Source organism: Morone saxatilis, unplaced genomic scaffold (genome assembly GCF_004916995.1).
Source record: "Morone saxatilis isolate NCDOM2014 unplaced genomic scaffold, NCSU_SB_2.0 Contig20, whole genome shotgun sequence".
NCBI classification, from domain to species: Eukaryota; Metazoa; Chordata; class Actinopteri; family Moronidae; genus Morone; species Morone saxatilis.
This window is the reverse complement of record NW_023339763.1, coordinates 22362560-22379693: the sequence shown is the minus strand read 5'-3', so window position 1 is coordinate 22379693 and position 17134 is coordinate 22362560. Positions and strand designations below refer to the sequence as shown.

Genomic DNA, 17134 nt, shown 5'->3' with positions numbered 1-17134 from the left:
GTCCCAGCCGCCAAACCACACAGCCACAACAAAACTCCTCTCCGTCCCCTGGCCATCAAGACTGTACGCAACCAGCTCTCCCAGTAACGGCCCAGGGAGGACAATGAGACCAATGGACCCAATGTCTTCCTGTATTCTGGCACCATCCATTTGGCACTGTTTAGCTGTTTCCAATGTTTTATGTAGCCGACTGTTAACTTTTATTATTATAAACATTTTTTAATATATTATCTTTATCTTATTTTTAATCTGTTCCTTAAGGTCAGGGTTTTAATTTGACGGTGTTAATGTACTGTTTAATGACCAAATGGCCGACGATGTGAGGAAAAGTATGAGATGGATTTTTACTTATTCTGGCTGATAAGTCTGATTTTGCTTCCTGCTCGTGTGCGAATAACAGTATCCGTGTGAAATAGGACAATAACACGTGTCTATATTCTTATACATTAACCGTTAATATCAGCTGAATAATTGTCTATCTCTACTTCGAAAAGATATTCATAAAATTTTTCCTATCGTCTATCTCAGAGGCTACCAGATGAGACATCACATAAATACTACAAGCTTGTTTGTACTCTAACAAATACAGATAAATGAACGATGTGAATCAGCCTATCTATATAATCCTGTGATTATCAGATATATAAGCGTACGAGTGCTTTGAGGAGCAGGTTGCGAGACCCAAAAGCAAATTTCGAGAGATTGTCCTATGAACTATCTATCAGCTCATTGGGTTGATATACAAAAACAACATTAATATATTCCTTCTGGGACCAAAGGTGGATTGTATTACGATGATGTAGTATTTAGAGCAGGCACAGAGAGATCAAACTCCGTACCGGTTCACTTCGTAACCGTGAAGGAACAGCTACTAGAGGCTACCCAACCACCTACTAATGTCCATCTTTCGTGACATATTGATATAGGATCTGTGTATCTCTCATGCTATAAATTTAGCCTATGTTGAGTTTACTGGCTATATTACTGTTCTTTCGCGTTTGCTACAAGAAATTTTATCACTTAGAGGTCTGTTTATTGCTTAAGTCACCTATGTTTTTTATTACATCACTTTGGCGCTTCTCGGATGCACCACACTTTTAATAAACCTCAAAAACCTGTATATATATTGCAAACAATGATAAGTCGCTCATGAGAGCAAATCCAATGGAATTCGAGATTCTATCCCATGTTTATGAACAATTCTTGATCATCTGAAGGCTCAGTAGCAATACTTGAACCTAGTATACTTAATCTCGAGCTCGAATCAGCTCTACGCAGAGGAAATCAACACCATATTTAAGAAGTATGATCATAATAGTTGTTAACTCAGTCAGTGTGCAGTCCCACCATATCCAAACTAATGCACTGATCTATACTAACATGTCAACCACTCGGCAGCGAAGCGAAATAAGCACCTGTATCTATTATATAACACTAACTGTTCATAGGGTGATTCTGGGAACACCAGAATGAAATAAAGAACAACAAGTTAAAAAACTCGAAAAAAGAGACATAAATGTAAATAAATCATGAAGACCACTCACTATCGTGATAATATTAATAGATATTTAAAATAAAACTTTAAAACGTCTTCAATGTGTATACCTTGTGTCATTAATCTACATTCAAATTAGTAGCCAAAAAACACAGAGGACACGTAACATTGACTGAGCACTTCCACCATAATTTGTGACGAGTTACAGTATCATTGATCCATTTACTATGCGAATATTTTCTGTGCTGTGTCACCAGTGACCAGTAGTGGTTTGGAGGCAAGTCGCAACACGACAGATGCAGCATCGCCATCTCTCTTCCCTTCAGTATCAGCGAAGCAGTGAGAAACCAAACTCAAACTGTAAAAACACAGAAACACCTGCAACACAAATCTCAGGCATCATCGACCATCGAAGAAGGGGGAGGACTTGGACCAGCTCGCCCTTCCTCATAGGCCTTCAACGCAGCATACCGTATGTTATATGTATGATTCTCCACATTCGCCTGGCTGTGCTCCGCACACTATCCCCAATAAACCAATGTAACTTGCACTCAACCACATCCCGCTACGCTTGTCATCAATATATGTTCTTGGGCGGCGCGCCGCGAGCGAAGAGAATGTTTCTATTATTGTGAAAGGCAAAGTCTATTGCTCCGCTGATTTTGCAGTAAATGGGGAGAAATAGAACAGCAGCAGAGAGAGGCAGTAGGCCGACTGAAGATCAATTCGAAGGACTCGAATGAGCACTGGTTCAGCACTGGAGAGTAGCGAGGAGGAATAATCGTAAATTGGAGACACCAGACGTAGAAGGCAGGGAGGATGGTGTGTGTGTTTGGCTGTGTGCTATGTGGTGTGTGACCTCTGGAGGGGTGTCAACTTGTTACTTATCCAAGCAGTATTTCACCCCGTTGTACCTCTGGGTGCGTCCACAAGAAAGAACGCTCTCAACTGAGGAGACGAGAAGGATCGGTGAAAAAGGAGAAGTCAGTTCTCGCAGCAACGAAGCAACGGAGCAACAGGTTGGAGTGGAGGCAGAGGAGTAGGGTAAGCACTATGCTCTTGAGATGATGGTGGCCATAACCGTTCACCACATGCCCATATGACTTAGAAGACTATTACAGGTAGCTCGATTTGGTTACGCTACGTTGATAGAAAGTGTAAGGATGGTAAACAGCAGTGGTGAGATTCACATGTGACCTTTCAGAAAGCCCTTGACCATCTAACAGGCCTCCATCAACGGAGCCATTAACGGCACAGAAATATCTGACCAGAGAAATAGCACTATACCGATCCCACTGTAACCTTCCGCTCACTAGACCTATTCTTGAAGTATTGCATTTTGTGGAGCTGCTATGTGTGTCTAGAAAACTATGAGAAAAAACTAGTCAAACACCACAAGCGAGTCCAAAAAATACTCTGTTATGTAATCAGAGTGGCGGTTGGAAATCTGGATATTCCACGAGCCACAAAGTGTAAGCTACTGAATGTTACTGCGAAAGTCTTGCCTTTCTTTGCCAGTCTTTGTAGAGTAGTTCCAGCGTGTTTGTCATGTTGATCGTCCATACTTAGCTTTGTTGTATTCTATCTCTTATCGGTGCGGCAGCCATCCTCCTGTAGAGGGTCTCTATCTTCATAAACTCATTAGTTCGAAGATCCACTAGTCAGTGGGCTCCTGTCACACCCATTTATTCAGCAATGTCTGTGTTAGCGGCAGCAACGTAGACATACACACGAATCAGATATGAACCAAACAGGTACGCTAGATTGTAAACACAAAGCATTGCAAACAACTGACAAGCACAAACATGTAAAGTCATGTCAACTAAAAACATCACAACACACTATTGAACATTTCCCTCAGCAATACACACTCGTAAATTATGGTGTAAATTATGTCTAGTATTGGAGTCAAAGGACGAGGGGTCATTGGCACGACACGTGGTGCTCCCGACGTCAACCCACCATGTCTCTATGATCGAATAACTCACAAGTCGCTCCCAACTGCGTCAGTCACTAAAGTGAATTTACTTATAGTTGTGCCATTCTGTGACCAAACACAGAAGGAAGAGAGGGATATGGGAGAAGAAGTTGCCCGTACTACAATTTGTCAAGCAGTCAGGCTGATCCTAACGGCGCGTGTGGCCACCACTCTAGCAACCCGTTGAGGGCGATAAGTAATACTCATGAGTTCATCTCTGTACTCACTCCGATGTTGTTGCGGGATGGAAAACGCCACGCCAAAAATATGAGGATGGACGGATTAATCGTCATGTCTTACACAACATTTGAGTTTTGTGTCCCTGTGCTGTACAGTGGATACTTAAGTGACCATCCCATTGAGAGAGACTATGGATTATTGTTCGAGCCTCTTGAAGATAGCATGACAGAGAGGAAGTACATAAGACCGAGGAGAAGAGGGTAGGGAGAGCAGCAACGAATATACAAGGAGAGAAGAGAGACAGAAGAAGAGAATCCGCGTGATTTTGGTAGAGCGAGTATAACATATGAGCGGGACAGAGAAAGATCAAGTTCCAGATAAACATTAACTCTAGCAACAGGGAGTCTGCTCTTATATAGTAATAGCCCTATGTGAACGGGTCAGAAATTCGTTTTGTGCATACTGAATCAGATCAGAGGGCGAAAATCGAGGACATTACACACATGCGTGATTTCTACATAGAAACGATGACCATCCGCGCACGCACGGATACTAGCGCGTTAATTATGTCTGGGACAGCAGTCGGCCGCTGAACACACTCCTCTGCCTGGTGAAGGTGCTGTGCAGAGGGTGGTGGGCGTCTTTTTGCCACTGTCACAGTGGGTGGATTTTAAAGGACCAGCGTATGGCAGGGACGTTAGAAAAAGCACACAGACAAGAGTGAATAAGCGTCAGTGATGCAAACACAGTAACAAACATACTTTTGTATGCATAAAACGACTTTTTTGGTTTTCAGAGCTGGACATTTCTGAATTATAATGTAATGAATTAGGGGGGGAAAAGACAAAGACAAAGACAAAGACAGGTTTGTAACAGGTTAGCAGTGTTCCTCTGTGTTTGAACCAGTGGCTGTGAATAACTTGGTTTAACCCACCTCCTCTCCTGGGGGCGTGATATTATTAATGATTGACACGATAAATTGACCAACAGTAACGTGTGTACTGTGTGACGCTCTGCTGATGCATTAACTACCCATCATGGGAAATACAACGTTTAAGAAACCTGGTCTAAATAAGCCACAATGGTTGTCAAGTCGCAATTTCATAAAAATAATAAAAGAAAAAGTCAGGCTCCCATCACAATGTTCGGTTACCATTGGAGGAGACGCTTTTACATGTAGAAAAAATTTAATTATTTGAATTTTTGTCCCATGTACAGGATACAATGTGATTTCAGGAACCTTTTCAAGGTTCAATTAAGTCTTTACATCTTGAATCTAGGGACAATAGAAAAACAGGCATTAATTTGAACTGTGCAAACAATGTTCCGTTTTTCCCACACATCCTGAATGCAGCAGTAGCCCGGCACAGGGGACAGGACAACATGGCTGCTGCTGCGGGCCGATACTACGGAGAAGGCGGCAGAGCAACGAAAAGACAGAAAACTGAGGACGGAGGAATGACAACAGTGAGGGTTTCCTCCTTGTCTTGATAGCTGGTGTCGTATTATGCTAAAAACGCGCTAGGTTTTTGCTTTTCCTGACGAGGAGAAGCTAAGTAGCTAACCGACGCAAACCATTTCATGTTAACGTGAGTTTGCCCAGGTTTAGCTAGCTGTTAGAACACGTTACAGCGGACATGGAGTTTGTTTAATTAATGTTAAATAACTACTGAACGACACATACCAGCACTTTTCTTTACTGGTAGAAAACATGGTTTAGTTCATTGTAAGCTGTGCAAATTAGCACAAATGATGTGTGGTTTTGTCGGACCAGTGGTTAATGTGAACGCTAGTTATCGTTACGGACGCTAATCTCCATCCGATAACGGATAACGTTATATTTATAAGAGTCACTGACCGGAGCTGCTGTGTACTCCCCTCCACCTGTCCGCTGCTACATCCCCTCACACCACCGGTGGAAGTATTTTATGACCCCACGAGCATCACGTTGTGTGTTTCCTTTTCAGGAGAGCTACGATGACCCTCATAAACCGCTACCCTCCCCGGTGGTGCACATCAGGGGCTTGGTGGACGGTATCATGGAAGCTGACCTGGTGGAGGCCCTGCAGGAGTTTGGGGCCATCAGGTAACAGCAGAGCCCCTGTGTGTTCAACGTGAGCACAGTATTATTCGCTGTATTCAGGGCACGAAATCAGCCCCTGCCAGTTAATGGTAAAATATAAGCGACTGAAAGATTGGCTTCACTCACCAGCCAAATAACAATCTTTATCTGTTGAGCAGCATTGGATCATTCAGTACGTGTTTGGCTGCAGGATAAAAAAGTAAAGTTTGCACCCTGCTCTATTCTTTAGTGGTGTGATTCTCATGTTGCAGGTTTCATGGGTCCTAGTGTGTGAACTGTCATAGTAACCTCCTCAAAGGCACACAGTCCTGACCCACTGTCATATTATCAAGCTGTTATGTTAGAAAACAGTTGCCAACATAAGACATCCAGCATAGAGAGCACTGCTGGAGTCCAATATTCACTTGCTTGTTAATTCTGGGTTAGTTTTCCAATTCCTCTGCACACTGTATTGGTCTTGAGCCTGTTAGATGGTTGATTTTTCCACCAGGCACCAGTTTGCTTCTTATCTGTGTTGTTCCAGGCAGACCAGGTAGCATACACACAGCTATCTGAGCCTGTCAGCTGCGTATTGTTGTACATGGGGACGCTGGTGAGTGCAGTGAAACCGTTTGTGGGCCAGAAAACCTGAACAAAAGCTGCATAGAAGTGCAGATTTGAATGTTAATTCTTGTTTACTCTTTCATGTGGCTGGGAATCCATTGATTTATTGTTGACGGGAAAGATATCCATGGTCGGTTGTCCACGGGGTCTTTAGAATGTCTAAAATCCAATAATCTGAATTCTCAGGCTTAAAATGCTGCAGATATGGTTTTGACAGGTCTTAAAAATATATTTTATTAATGAAATTAGCATTACTTGAATGAAGTTTTATGGCATTTAAATTTGTTTTGGGGATTTTTTTAAATTATTGACGGTGTTACAACCACAAAACCAAACCAACGTGGAACCAATACTGTTTTCCCTTAATATCCTTCGTACTGTTTTTTTCGCCAGTATGGCAATATAACAGATCTTAAATTGCATTCATCATGGTCTTAAAAAGGTCTTAAATTTAACCTGTTGAAAACCTACAGAACCCCTGCTTTAATGCTGGTTTATTTTGCTAGTTATAGGCATAGTCCGCATAATTGCAAATGATTTTAAACATTTATGTGTCTCGTGCTTTTACGAATGAAACATGGTATAATCCAGCCTATGGGTCCTGTAATTTTCTTCTTAAAATATTCATTTACAGTTATGTGGTTATGATGCCCAAGAAGCGCCAGGCCCTGGTGGAGTATGAGGACATGAATGGCTCCTGCAATGCTGTTACATATGCAGCAGAGAACCAGGTGTACATTGCGGGCCACCCTGCCTTCATCAATTACTCCACCAGCCAAAAGATCTCCCGGCCAGGAGACTCAGATGACACCCGGAGTGTCAACAACGTGCTGCTGCTCACCATCATAAACCCCATCTATCCTATCACCACGGTAACAAGATTATAAAATGGACCTTTGAGTGCAGTGAGGGTGTCTCATTATAATGACTGCGTGTTGAACTGGATTCATTACTCTGTGATTACAAGTTCAAACAGAATCATTCATTAAATCACTTTATATTAAGCATATATTTTTCATTGTCAGATAAGAGAAATGATTGAAACTGGCTTCATGAAGAATAAAGGGATTAAAGGTCCTGAAAAACTATCCAGTAACAGTATCCATTCTTTCCCCACTGCATTTTATTCGTTAGGACTAGTGATTCTAAACATTATTGAAGACTGTTCTTCTGCACAGCACAATGCAAATAGTGTGCAACTTTTCATTTGTTTTTCCTTCATAACATATACTTTTCACAACTACTGTGAATTTCTTCTCTGATTTGATGTCACTGAATTTCTTTTATAGACATAGATAAAGTTTGGGTAACAATCAGCAGCATGTTTTTGTATTTGGTAATGTGTGATATGTGTGCTATCGCATAAAGTGTGCTCACTATATTAGGAGTACTATATGAACTTATCTGTGTGCCTCTGCAGGATGTGCTCTACACCATTTGTAACAACTGTGGTCCTGTACAGAGGATCGTTATCTTCAGGAAGAATGGTGTTCAGGCCATGGTGGAATATCCTTTTCATTAATTGTCTTTTTTATTTTCCATGTTTCTTTTTTGAACGCATTATTATTGTACAATATGTTTAATCATACTTAGGCCCTCAGAAATACATAACATATAATCAGATCTCACCTTGACTCATAGCTGCCACATTTGACGCGGTCCAAAGTGCCCAGAGGGCCAAAGCCTCTCTGAACGGGGCAGACATCTATTCTGGGTGCTGCACGCTAAAGATCGAATATGCCAAGGTAAGTATGGCAGAGTCTCATCAAGCTTTGTGCTTGTTGAGTTAAAGGTCCACTGTGTAACATTTAGGAGGATCTTTTGGCAGAAACTGAATATATTCATGTCGTCATGTCGATGTATTTTCATTAGTGTATAATAAACTATGTTTTTGTTACCTTAGAATGAGCTGTTTTTAATCTACAGAGCGGTATTCAGTTGGTTGCAATTTGCAACTTCACTGCTAGATTCCACCAAATCCTACACACTGGTCCTTTAACATTAGACGTTTGTGAAAAGAAACCATTTTTGATTTTTGTAATGCAATCCTATTCACAGCCAGCACGCCTTAATGTCTTCAAGAACGACCAGGACACGTGGGACTATACAAACCCCAACCTCAGTGGCCAAGGTAACATGCAGTCCCCAATCCTTCCTTCCCCCTTTTTTCTTCCTCTTTTCCTCTCATGCCACTGTATGGGATGGTCAGGGTTCTCTGCCTCCAGGGGTATTGCCTTTGATCACAGATGAATGGTGGTTTGAATGCTGCTCAACTCAGTGTTCAGAGGCAGTATTCCTGTGATGCCTTCACAGTCTCCATGCATTTTCTCACCACACAGCATCCTCAAAGTAAGGGCATGAGGAGCAACCTCAAGGGCAGCCAACCTCAATTACAGGCTCATGCATGTGAAAAGCCCAACACACCCATCACAGCAGCATATGCAGGCGCACCATTCTTCACATAGGTTCACATTCCCTATAGAGCATGTCACAGCTGCACAACCTCACAACACTGCCTACTCTAATCCAGTAAACACAACGGACACTATCACACCTGTTAGCTGCATTCTTTCAAACATAGTGGAGATTTTATCATAGCTTAAATTAGACAGCGCACTAGCCAGCTGAGGTGACTTGTTGTAACCACTAGGCACGCCTCCGGTTAAAGGTCCCATGAAACGTCTCTGGAGGTCTTAAACCTTTCCGAGGCTTTGATCTACTGCACAAGTATTTCTGAGTCAGGGTTGGATTTAACGCTTGAGGGAAGGTGGAGCATAAACAGCAGAATGAGCACTGTCAGTGTTGTTGAGGAGTCAATACAACACTGTTAGGTGTTAGCATTACAGTCTGATTGCATTTGACTGGATGGATGGTTTTGCATATGCCCAAGTACATGATGAGTTATTTAAAAAATGGCAGTAAGCAAAATGGTGGGATTTTAGTTTCATGATTGGGTTAATTTTGTGAAATGTTTTGCATGTAACCACTGGTGATGGAACAACAGGTCCAGGACACAAGAACATTCTGCATTTCATGGGACCTTTAATATAAAATAGATATTAAAAAACACACTTGATAGTGTCGTCTACATTGTTAAGCTTTTAAATCAGTATTTGTAGTGTCAAAAGATTTTTTAATTTGAGACTCATTGATGAAGTTTGGCAAAGATAAAGATATTTTAAGCAGATAATGCGGACATAGGGTTTTAAATGTAGGGATTACATAATTTGTGATATGCATTTTGTTGATGTAATGCAAAAACAATACGTTAAAAAGTCTTCTCTACCACTTCAATGATCAAAATACAGGTTTAAATACAAGACACTGCTAGATGCAAGTAGGCAAACTGTTAAGTAATCAGATTTCAGAGCAGCTGGAATTAGAATGTGTTAGGAGCCTGATGGAGAAGTCCATACTACAGTTCTTAATATCACATATTTGCTCTAGATTCTGTGGTTAGCTGTAGAATTTTGCTGTGATTTTTAACCTGATTACAGACTTTAGTGTGCTGTTTGGAGGAATTTTCTTATTTTCTTTTTTTTTGCCAAACACTAAAGTTATCTAGTTGTTTTTCTTGTACACAACCAAGCACAACATGCACATTTCAAGTTTCATACAGGTGTTTGACATCTTTTGTTATATTGTAAAGTTTGTGCTGCCTTACCAAACAGAGGTACTCCTTGTGTCCTCACTGCAAACTCATACAGGCTTACCTCAACCTCTAAGCAGACACAGCGGCTTCTACAGCTACAGTATAACAGCACCCACAGCCACAGCTAATGTAAATCTGCTCTGTGGCATACATCGGACACAGTGGGGCAAAAAAAAATACCGGAACACAACCTCAACTCAGTACTTCCTTATTCCAAGTCCATCATCACCTCTATCTCCAACACCTGACACGGGAGTCCATTTTACTTGTGGTGGTGGACAGTAGCCACCATTTCAGTTTGAGGGGCAGAAATACTCCAAGGCCACGCGAACAGACACCTCGCATATCTACCACAGACTGATGTTGATAGATTGATAAGCATCTACCACCACCTCTTTACCAGTACAGCACATCTCATCTGCAGAGCCCTGAGGAGTCACCACTTTTTGACACAACACATTGATGATGAGGGCGGGAGTCAGGTGTGTGGTCGCTGGCGGCCACGCCTCCTAGCCCTTGGGATGTGCCTGCCATAACACAGCCACAGGAAGCAACAGAGGAGTTTTCAGACACACTCAGCCCTACCAGGGAACAGATGATACCACACACTGGGGCAGTAAACAAAAAAAGAGGCCATTCTCTTTCTCAGATGCAAATACTGCTCGTCTCTACCTTCCTGTGCCGAACACAACATGACAACACAACGAGCTGAATATCCACGGCAACACACAGCTGAACCGCCATGACAGCACATCGTCACGCAGATATTCCAGATGACTTATTGTCAAGCGCTAGATGCCTTTTCATTTTGCAAGTGGCCGACAGCTATTAAACCAAATAAGCAAGCATCATTTGAGCGTCCATTTTTACACAAGAAGAAATATCCACGGGGGGGCCTATGAAGACACAAGCATCAAACACCTATCAAGCATACAAGCACAGACGCAAACAGATTAAAAATCCTTTCCTAAAGCTTTCTACATTTATGGACTCTGGTGTTCTGTTTTTTTCCCTGTACCTTCCTCCCCATTTCCCTCCTTCTCTCTTTGCTGTTCTTGTGTTGTTTCTGCGTTGTTTCATTTTCCCTTTTTTTGCACTGGCCCATAGTGACGCCTTTAACGCCTCCCGTGTGATGCAGGTTTGGCTCAGTGTGTCTGTGGACAGACAGCCCATTCTCAAACGGTGCAAATGTCCTGCTTTGTGGTCAGAGCACGGTAAGCTGGAAATGAGCCTCTAATAGCAACTTTGAAAACAAACCGGCAGCAAGTCAAAACCAAGCATGGATGTGTGGATGTACTTTTCTTCCTGGTGGTGGGGATGCAAGGAAGGAAAGAAGGAAGAAAAGACTGAAGAGGGAGAATGAGTTGAGGCTGGAGTCAAGAGGTTGGCGGGTAGCATCCTTGCTGAAGACTGCCCCCTACCTGCCCACTGTGTCCCATGCTCCATGTGTGGTGCTGTAAGTACTTGACAGAAATGAATGAATAATCTGACTTGATGGTTAAAATTATAAAGTTATTGTGAAACCAAAACACCATGAATGCTGTTGTCTTAAATTGTTGAGCCTTCATGTTAATACTACAATATGATACAGACCCATAGTAACACCACTTCAGCAATGTAATCGACAAACTGGCTCTGAATTCTCTCGGCAACTTTCTGTTCATAAATTATTGTTAAATATTCGAAGAATTTGCTACATTTATGGCCGTCTGATTTATTACACTACCTGCCAGTCAGTAGTTCAAAATTTTTAACTTTGATACCTAGATAAAGTTTAGTTCTGTCAAGGGGATTTAAATCTTACCATTTTTTTTTAGCAATAGTAGCAGTTAATATGGATCTTTCAGATTGTCACTTATAAAGGTAGGGTTTTATTTTACAGGTGTGGATTTTGGTTTTATTGCAGGTTTTTTCTATTTGGTTTTAGTACTGTTCTAAGGTTGCTGTCACACCTTGTGGTGACGCATTATAATCACATAATCACAGGAGGTTTTGTTTGCTTAAGTGTGAGTATAATGGAATTCCAATAGATTAATGGTTTTATTTCTGTTTTAATCAGAATTAGTTATATGCAGACTATGTATAATGCAGAATGGTTTATGGAAGTGGGGCTTCTAATTAAAGTCCTCATTTTCTGACTACTCCCAGTGATGTCCCATTGTATTGCCTGTTAGTCTGTGTCTTGGTGGCACATTCAGTTACCAATCAGCAATTTCAAGCACATTATGAGCAGCCACTGATTTAGGATGATTAACTTCACATCTGTTTTCCCAGTGTTCACATCACTGTACCAGCAGTGTGTGTGCATTAATAAACATTATGCGGATAAATGGTTAGGATACAGTTAAGGGTGTATTTGGGATAGTAAATCTATCTTATGTAACAGATGTGAAATAGATTTAATGTCATAAGCTGACTGTAAACAAAATATGATTTCAGTTTTACCAACAGATGTGAAATAAGTTTGTGTGATAGTAAAGCGTGTTTGCTGACAGGACACTGCAGCCGTTAACCTGCTGGAGTGCAGCAGTATGGTAGTGTGGATCCGTCCTTGACACTACATTATTTAATATTGTGGTTATTTCTATCATGACGGGGCTGCATCTTAAAGTAGTTTCAGCTGAGATGTTCGAAAATGCATTTTAAGTAACACATTTATTTTTCATTTGGCTCATACTTACTGATACTCTTCAAAAGTCGGCATAGATGGACAGTTCTGACTTTTCACAAACATCAATTTACCAACAAGTGTCATTAGGTCTGATTGAAAAGCTTTATGTTGATAGTGATATACTGCTGATGTTTGTCTACAAAAAAGCATGGACACAGAGTTCATAACCAGAATGAAATATTTATTGAAAATAACTCAATTTGAAATGAGAACATTAAATGCTTTTCATAATTAAAACGTTAGGAAGTGGCCTCTATAAACCGGGTGGCTTTTGATGCAGAGAATTAACCCCTGGGTTTTGTTGACTTATGCTTCTGGAGAGCTTTTTTTTTTTTTTTTTAAACAAAAATGGGCCACTATGGAGTATGTCAGTACTTACTTTTTGTTGATGAATTGAACCCAGTCTACAATTTGGGTTTAATTTTTTTTTCTTCCACAATTTAATCTAGTCAATCCGTCAGTCCTGATGTCTATTCACACTAATGTTATACCTGTGTCTTATGGTGGTTTGTAATAACTGTATAGTTTTCCTAGTTTTCAATAAAACGTGCTTAGACTGCAGGTGCTGCTCATAGCACTGATGCATGTTTTCTCTCTGATTTTCTACTTGAATGTTTCTATTCCATATAATTGCCTAGGATGTTAAGAAATGTGTTTATACAGTGTTGCCAAATTTATACTCTTTGGATTTTGGATTTGACATGTGTATATGTGTACCTGCACAGATGCTGATGGTGAAGGCAATTGGAACAATTCACAAGGTGTGTGTGTGTGTGTGTGTGTGTTTGTACTAGGATGGCTGATATAGGAGGTCTTTAAAAAAAAGTTTGAAAGCTATATTTCAAAATCATTGTTCAAAAATCTCCATTATGTCACGTATTAGATTAGAAAATTAGAGCCTGCAGGCTTTTTTGTTTTACACCTTAGATGTCAGGCCCTTCTGTTGCATGTTAATCACAGCCTCGTCCCTTAGCACATAGTAGCCCATGTAAGGTACCTGTTTGATACCTTTAGCCAGGAAGCTGTTTGATATGCAACTTTTATTTTACCATTTTAGATCCTAATGCCAATCCCAACAAACGCCAGAGGCAGCCTGCTCTCCTGGGAGACCACCCACCTGATTATGGTAAATATCCAATAAAGAAACTGGTCTGATCTTAAGAAGAATGGGTCACATTCCTTACTGTATCTGTACTGTATCTATGTTTCTTCTCTCTAAGGTGGCCCTCAAGGAGGTTATCATGGCTACAGTGACGACAGCTACGGTCCCCCTCCTCCCCACCGCATGGGGCCAGGTATGGGTGGGCGCGGTCGTGGTAGCCAGCGCTATGGCCCTGGATATGGACCACCACCCCCTGAATACGGCCCTCATGCTGACTCACCAGTTCTTATGGTATATGGTCTCGAACCCTCCAAGGTCAATGCTGACAAGGTCTTCAACATCTTCTGCCTCTATGGCAATGTAGAGAGGGTGAGTGAAGTGAGCATCAGTCATTACACACCACATTAAACCGCTCATTAAAGTGAAAGTAAAAAGTATCAACTCAAAATCTATTGGACATGACTTGGTGCTGAGGTGGGCCAAATGACCTCAAGCAGACACAGATAATTTAAACAGAGGAGATGTATAAATATTCCCATCCCGTACAGTTATCGTTAGGGGAAATTAGCTATAGAGACCAAAATCGTTGTTGTACCAGCCTGTAAACATTGTTTTTAATATGGGGCCTTATGGAGATTGACTCACTTTTGGAGTCTGCCACAAGTGACCATTCGAGGAACTGCAGTTTTTGCACAAATACATTTTTTAACCCAGAGGTTGCCGCATGGTTTTAAACTGCTAGTCAGACGAAACAGGCAAATGGAAGACCATTTTTTCACTATTTGTTAACATTTCTTAGACTAAAATCAAGTTAATCAAGAAACTGACAGATTCATTGATAATGAAAATAATTGTTAGTTCTGGCATCATGCTCTTGTTTCTGAGTCAGCGGGATGTTTTTTTCCCTTCAGATTAAGTTCATGAAGAGTAAGCCAGGAGCAGCAATGGTGGAGATGGGAGACTGTTACTCTGTGGACAGGGCCATCACTCACCTCAACAACAACTTCCTTTTCGGACAGAAACTCAACGTTTGGTAAGAGCAGCTGTCCAACAATTCCAAAACATTAGCATAGACTATTAAGAGTGCAGAGCTAGATATGTAAGACCTCTGGCCCTGTTTCCTCTGCAGTGTGTCCAAGCAGCAGGCTATTGTGCCAGGGCAGTGCTACCAGTTAGAGGACAACACCAGCAGCTTCAAAGATTTCCATGGATCCCGCAACAACCGCTTCACCTCCCCAGAGCAGGCGGCCAAGAACAGAATCCAGCACCCCAGCAACGTCTTGCACTTCTTTAACGCACAGCCCGACATCTCTGTAGAGATCTTCAACCAGGTGAGAAAAGCTCCCAGGGTCCTCTCTGAAGTGTACATGTTCCACCGACCACAGCCTCAGATTCTCACTAACTGGTCTTTCCTTCCAGGTCTGCGATGAACTGGGAATTAAGACCCCCACAAGTGTGAAACTTTTCACTGGAAAGAGTAAGTAATCTGAGTGACAGCCAGACCAGTACTATAAACCAGTTTTGTTGAAGAGTGCTTTGATTTTCTGATAAACAATATTAACGATGATTCTGGTTTCTAGATTTAAAAAAAAAAAAAATGAAATACAAAAATGAAACCATTTCTATACACTTAGAGAGTACAGGGGCTGGGAACATTGTTTGAGTGTACACAGAAGGCCCAGTCTGTATGTACACTTTACAGTTTCTATTTTATCTGCAACACTCAGTCAGTTGCCAACAACGCATTGACATACTCTGGAACTATCCATGTGACAGATTACAGATCTCAGATTACTTTCTAAAAGGTGTTATTTGCTAACTAGATCATTTAAAATGGGATCTAAATTACTTTATTGTGTGCATAAAACTGGGATTTGGGAGGGAGAGAAACATTTTTAATTACTTTCAGCAGCATAAATATTGTTTACTGAAGTGAGTGTCTATAAGTCAATGTTATAGAAAAGGTTAAAATTCTCATTAATTTAAATTCACTTAGTTAAAATTGCATGACATACATTACATTTGAATATTGCTATTTTAGTTCACGGCATTAACACAGTTGAGTATTATTCAGTTTGGTGATCTAATCAGTCATCTTGTGTACCACAAAAGGTGAGCGAAGTTCATCTGGCCTTCTGGAGTGGGAATCCATCAATGATGCCATGGAAGCCCTTGCTTTGATGAACCATTACCAGATGAAAAATCCTAGTAAGTTCCCCTCTTATTACATTCACACACAGACATGGTTCTTAAAAGTTGGCCATGTAGTTGATTTGATTTACTGTATATTTTAAAGCCTTCATAATGTCCTTAACCTTATGTTTAAAATGTTTTTTTCTTCCTTCTTCCAGGTGGGCCTTACCCTTACACACTGAAACTGTGTTTCTCAACCACACACCATGCCAACTAAATACTCTCCCTTCAAACTATTTGTAGCATTTTGTGTCTTTGCATAGAGAATATTGTAGTTCTGTTGTTAAAACAATCAGTATTGACAAAAACTAGGATTGATGTGGTTTAGAACATGTTACTTAAACTATGATTTTGTATGATTTATTTTACTTTAACCATGTTTTCCAATCATTTGTTTATTTTGTATGTTCACAACACTAGATTTAAATAACCCCCCACTATCATGAAATAAAATTTCAATGTGGACCTTTTTGTTTTCTAAATGAAGTTTACACTAATACTAATGTGAATGTTGATGTAACCAGGGTTCACATCTTCACAGATGTTTTGTATTGTATTTCTTCACCCTTGGCAGGGAAACATCCAGTAGCCATTCATGTGGAAATAAAAAATATTGGCAAGTTTTCTGGATGAAAAAGTCACATTGACATGTCTGAGCTTGTACTGAATGTTAGGGTGCCTTCGGTAACAATGAATAGATTGGTACCTGGACTAAGGAAGAGTATCACTATGAAGATGATCACTGTGGCAGGCATGAAGGAGATGGTTATCTGTAAGAAGAGTGTTCAGTCACTATCAGTATTTGAGGCAACGGCGGCAAGGAAAAACTCCCTTTTAAGAGGCACAAACCTCAGACAGACCCTTCGACTCTAGGTGGGTGGTCGTCTGCCTCGACCAGTTGGGGTGAGAGACAGACAGAGCAGAGGTAATGACAGGAGGACAGAGACAAAGGTGCACAGCAACAACAGTAGCAACAACACTAATAGTGAGTGATGATGAACATGAAGAAGATGATGACCACAAGGACGGTGGACAATTAGCAGTGACTATAGTAATAATAGTAACTATAGTAATAACAGAAATATCAGTGATATTAGCAGTGGGAGTCAAGCAGGACCATGGCAGGAGGCTCCACCAGGATCCATGAGAACCTGCGAGACGAGAAAGAACTCCGGGG

The 17134-nt window shown here is 41.0% G+C and overlaps 1 protein-coding gene across 1 annotated transcript; it reads left to right on the top strand.

Moving 5' to 3' along the window:
* The first annotated feature begins 5078 nt into the window (after window positions 1–5078).
* On the top strand, window positions 5079–16581 carry hnrnpl (heterogeneous nuclear ribonucleoprotein L). Its single transcript, XM_035666608.1, has 14 exons — window positions 5079–5120; window positions 5621–5739; window positions 6974–7211; window positions 7760–7845; window positions 7988–8084; window positions 8398–8470; window positions 13388–13423; window positions 13720–13788; window positions 13883–14133; window positions 14676–14797; window positions 14894–15095; window positions 15184–15241; window positions 15877–15972; window positions 16116–16581. Exons 1-14 carry the CDS (start codon window positions 5112–5114, stop codon window positions 16172–16174), a joined length of 1515 nt encoding a protein of 504 aa, XP_035522501.1. The 5' UTR covers window positions 5079–5111; the 3' UTR covers window positions 16175–16581.
* The last annotated feature ends 553 nt before the right edge of the window (window positions 16582–17134 follow it).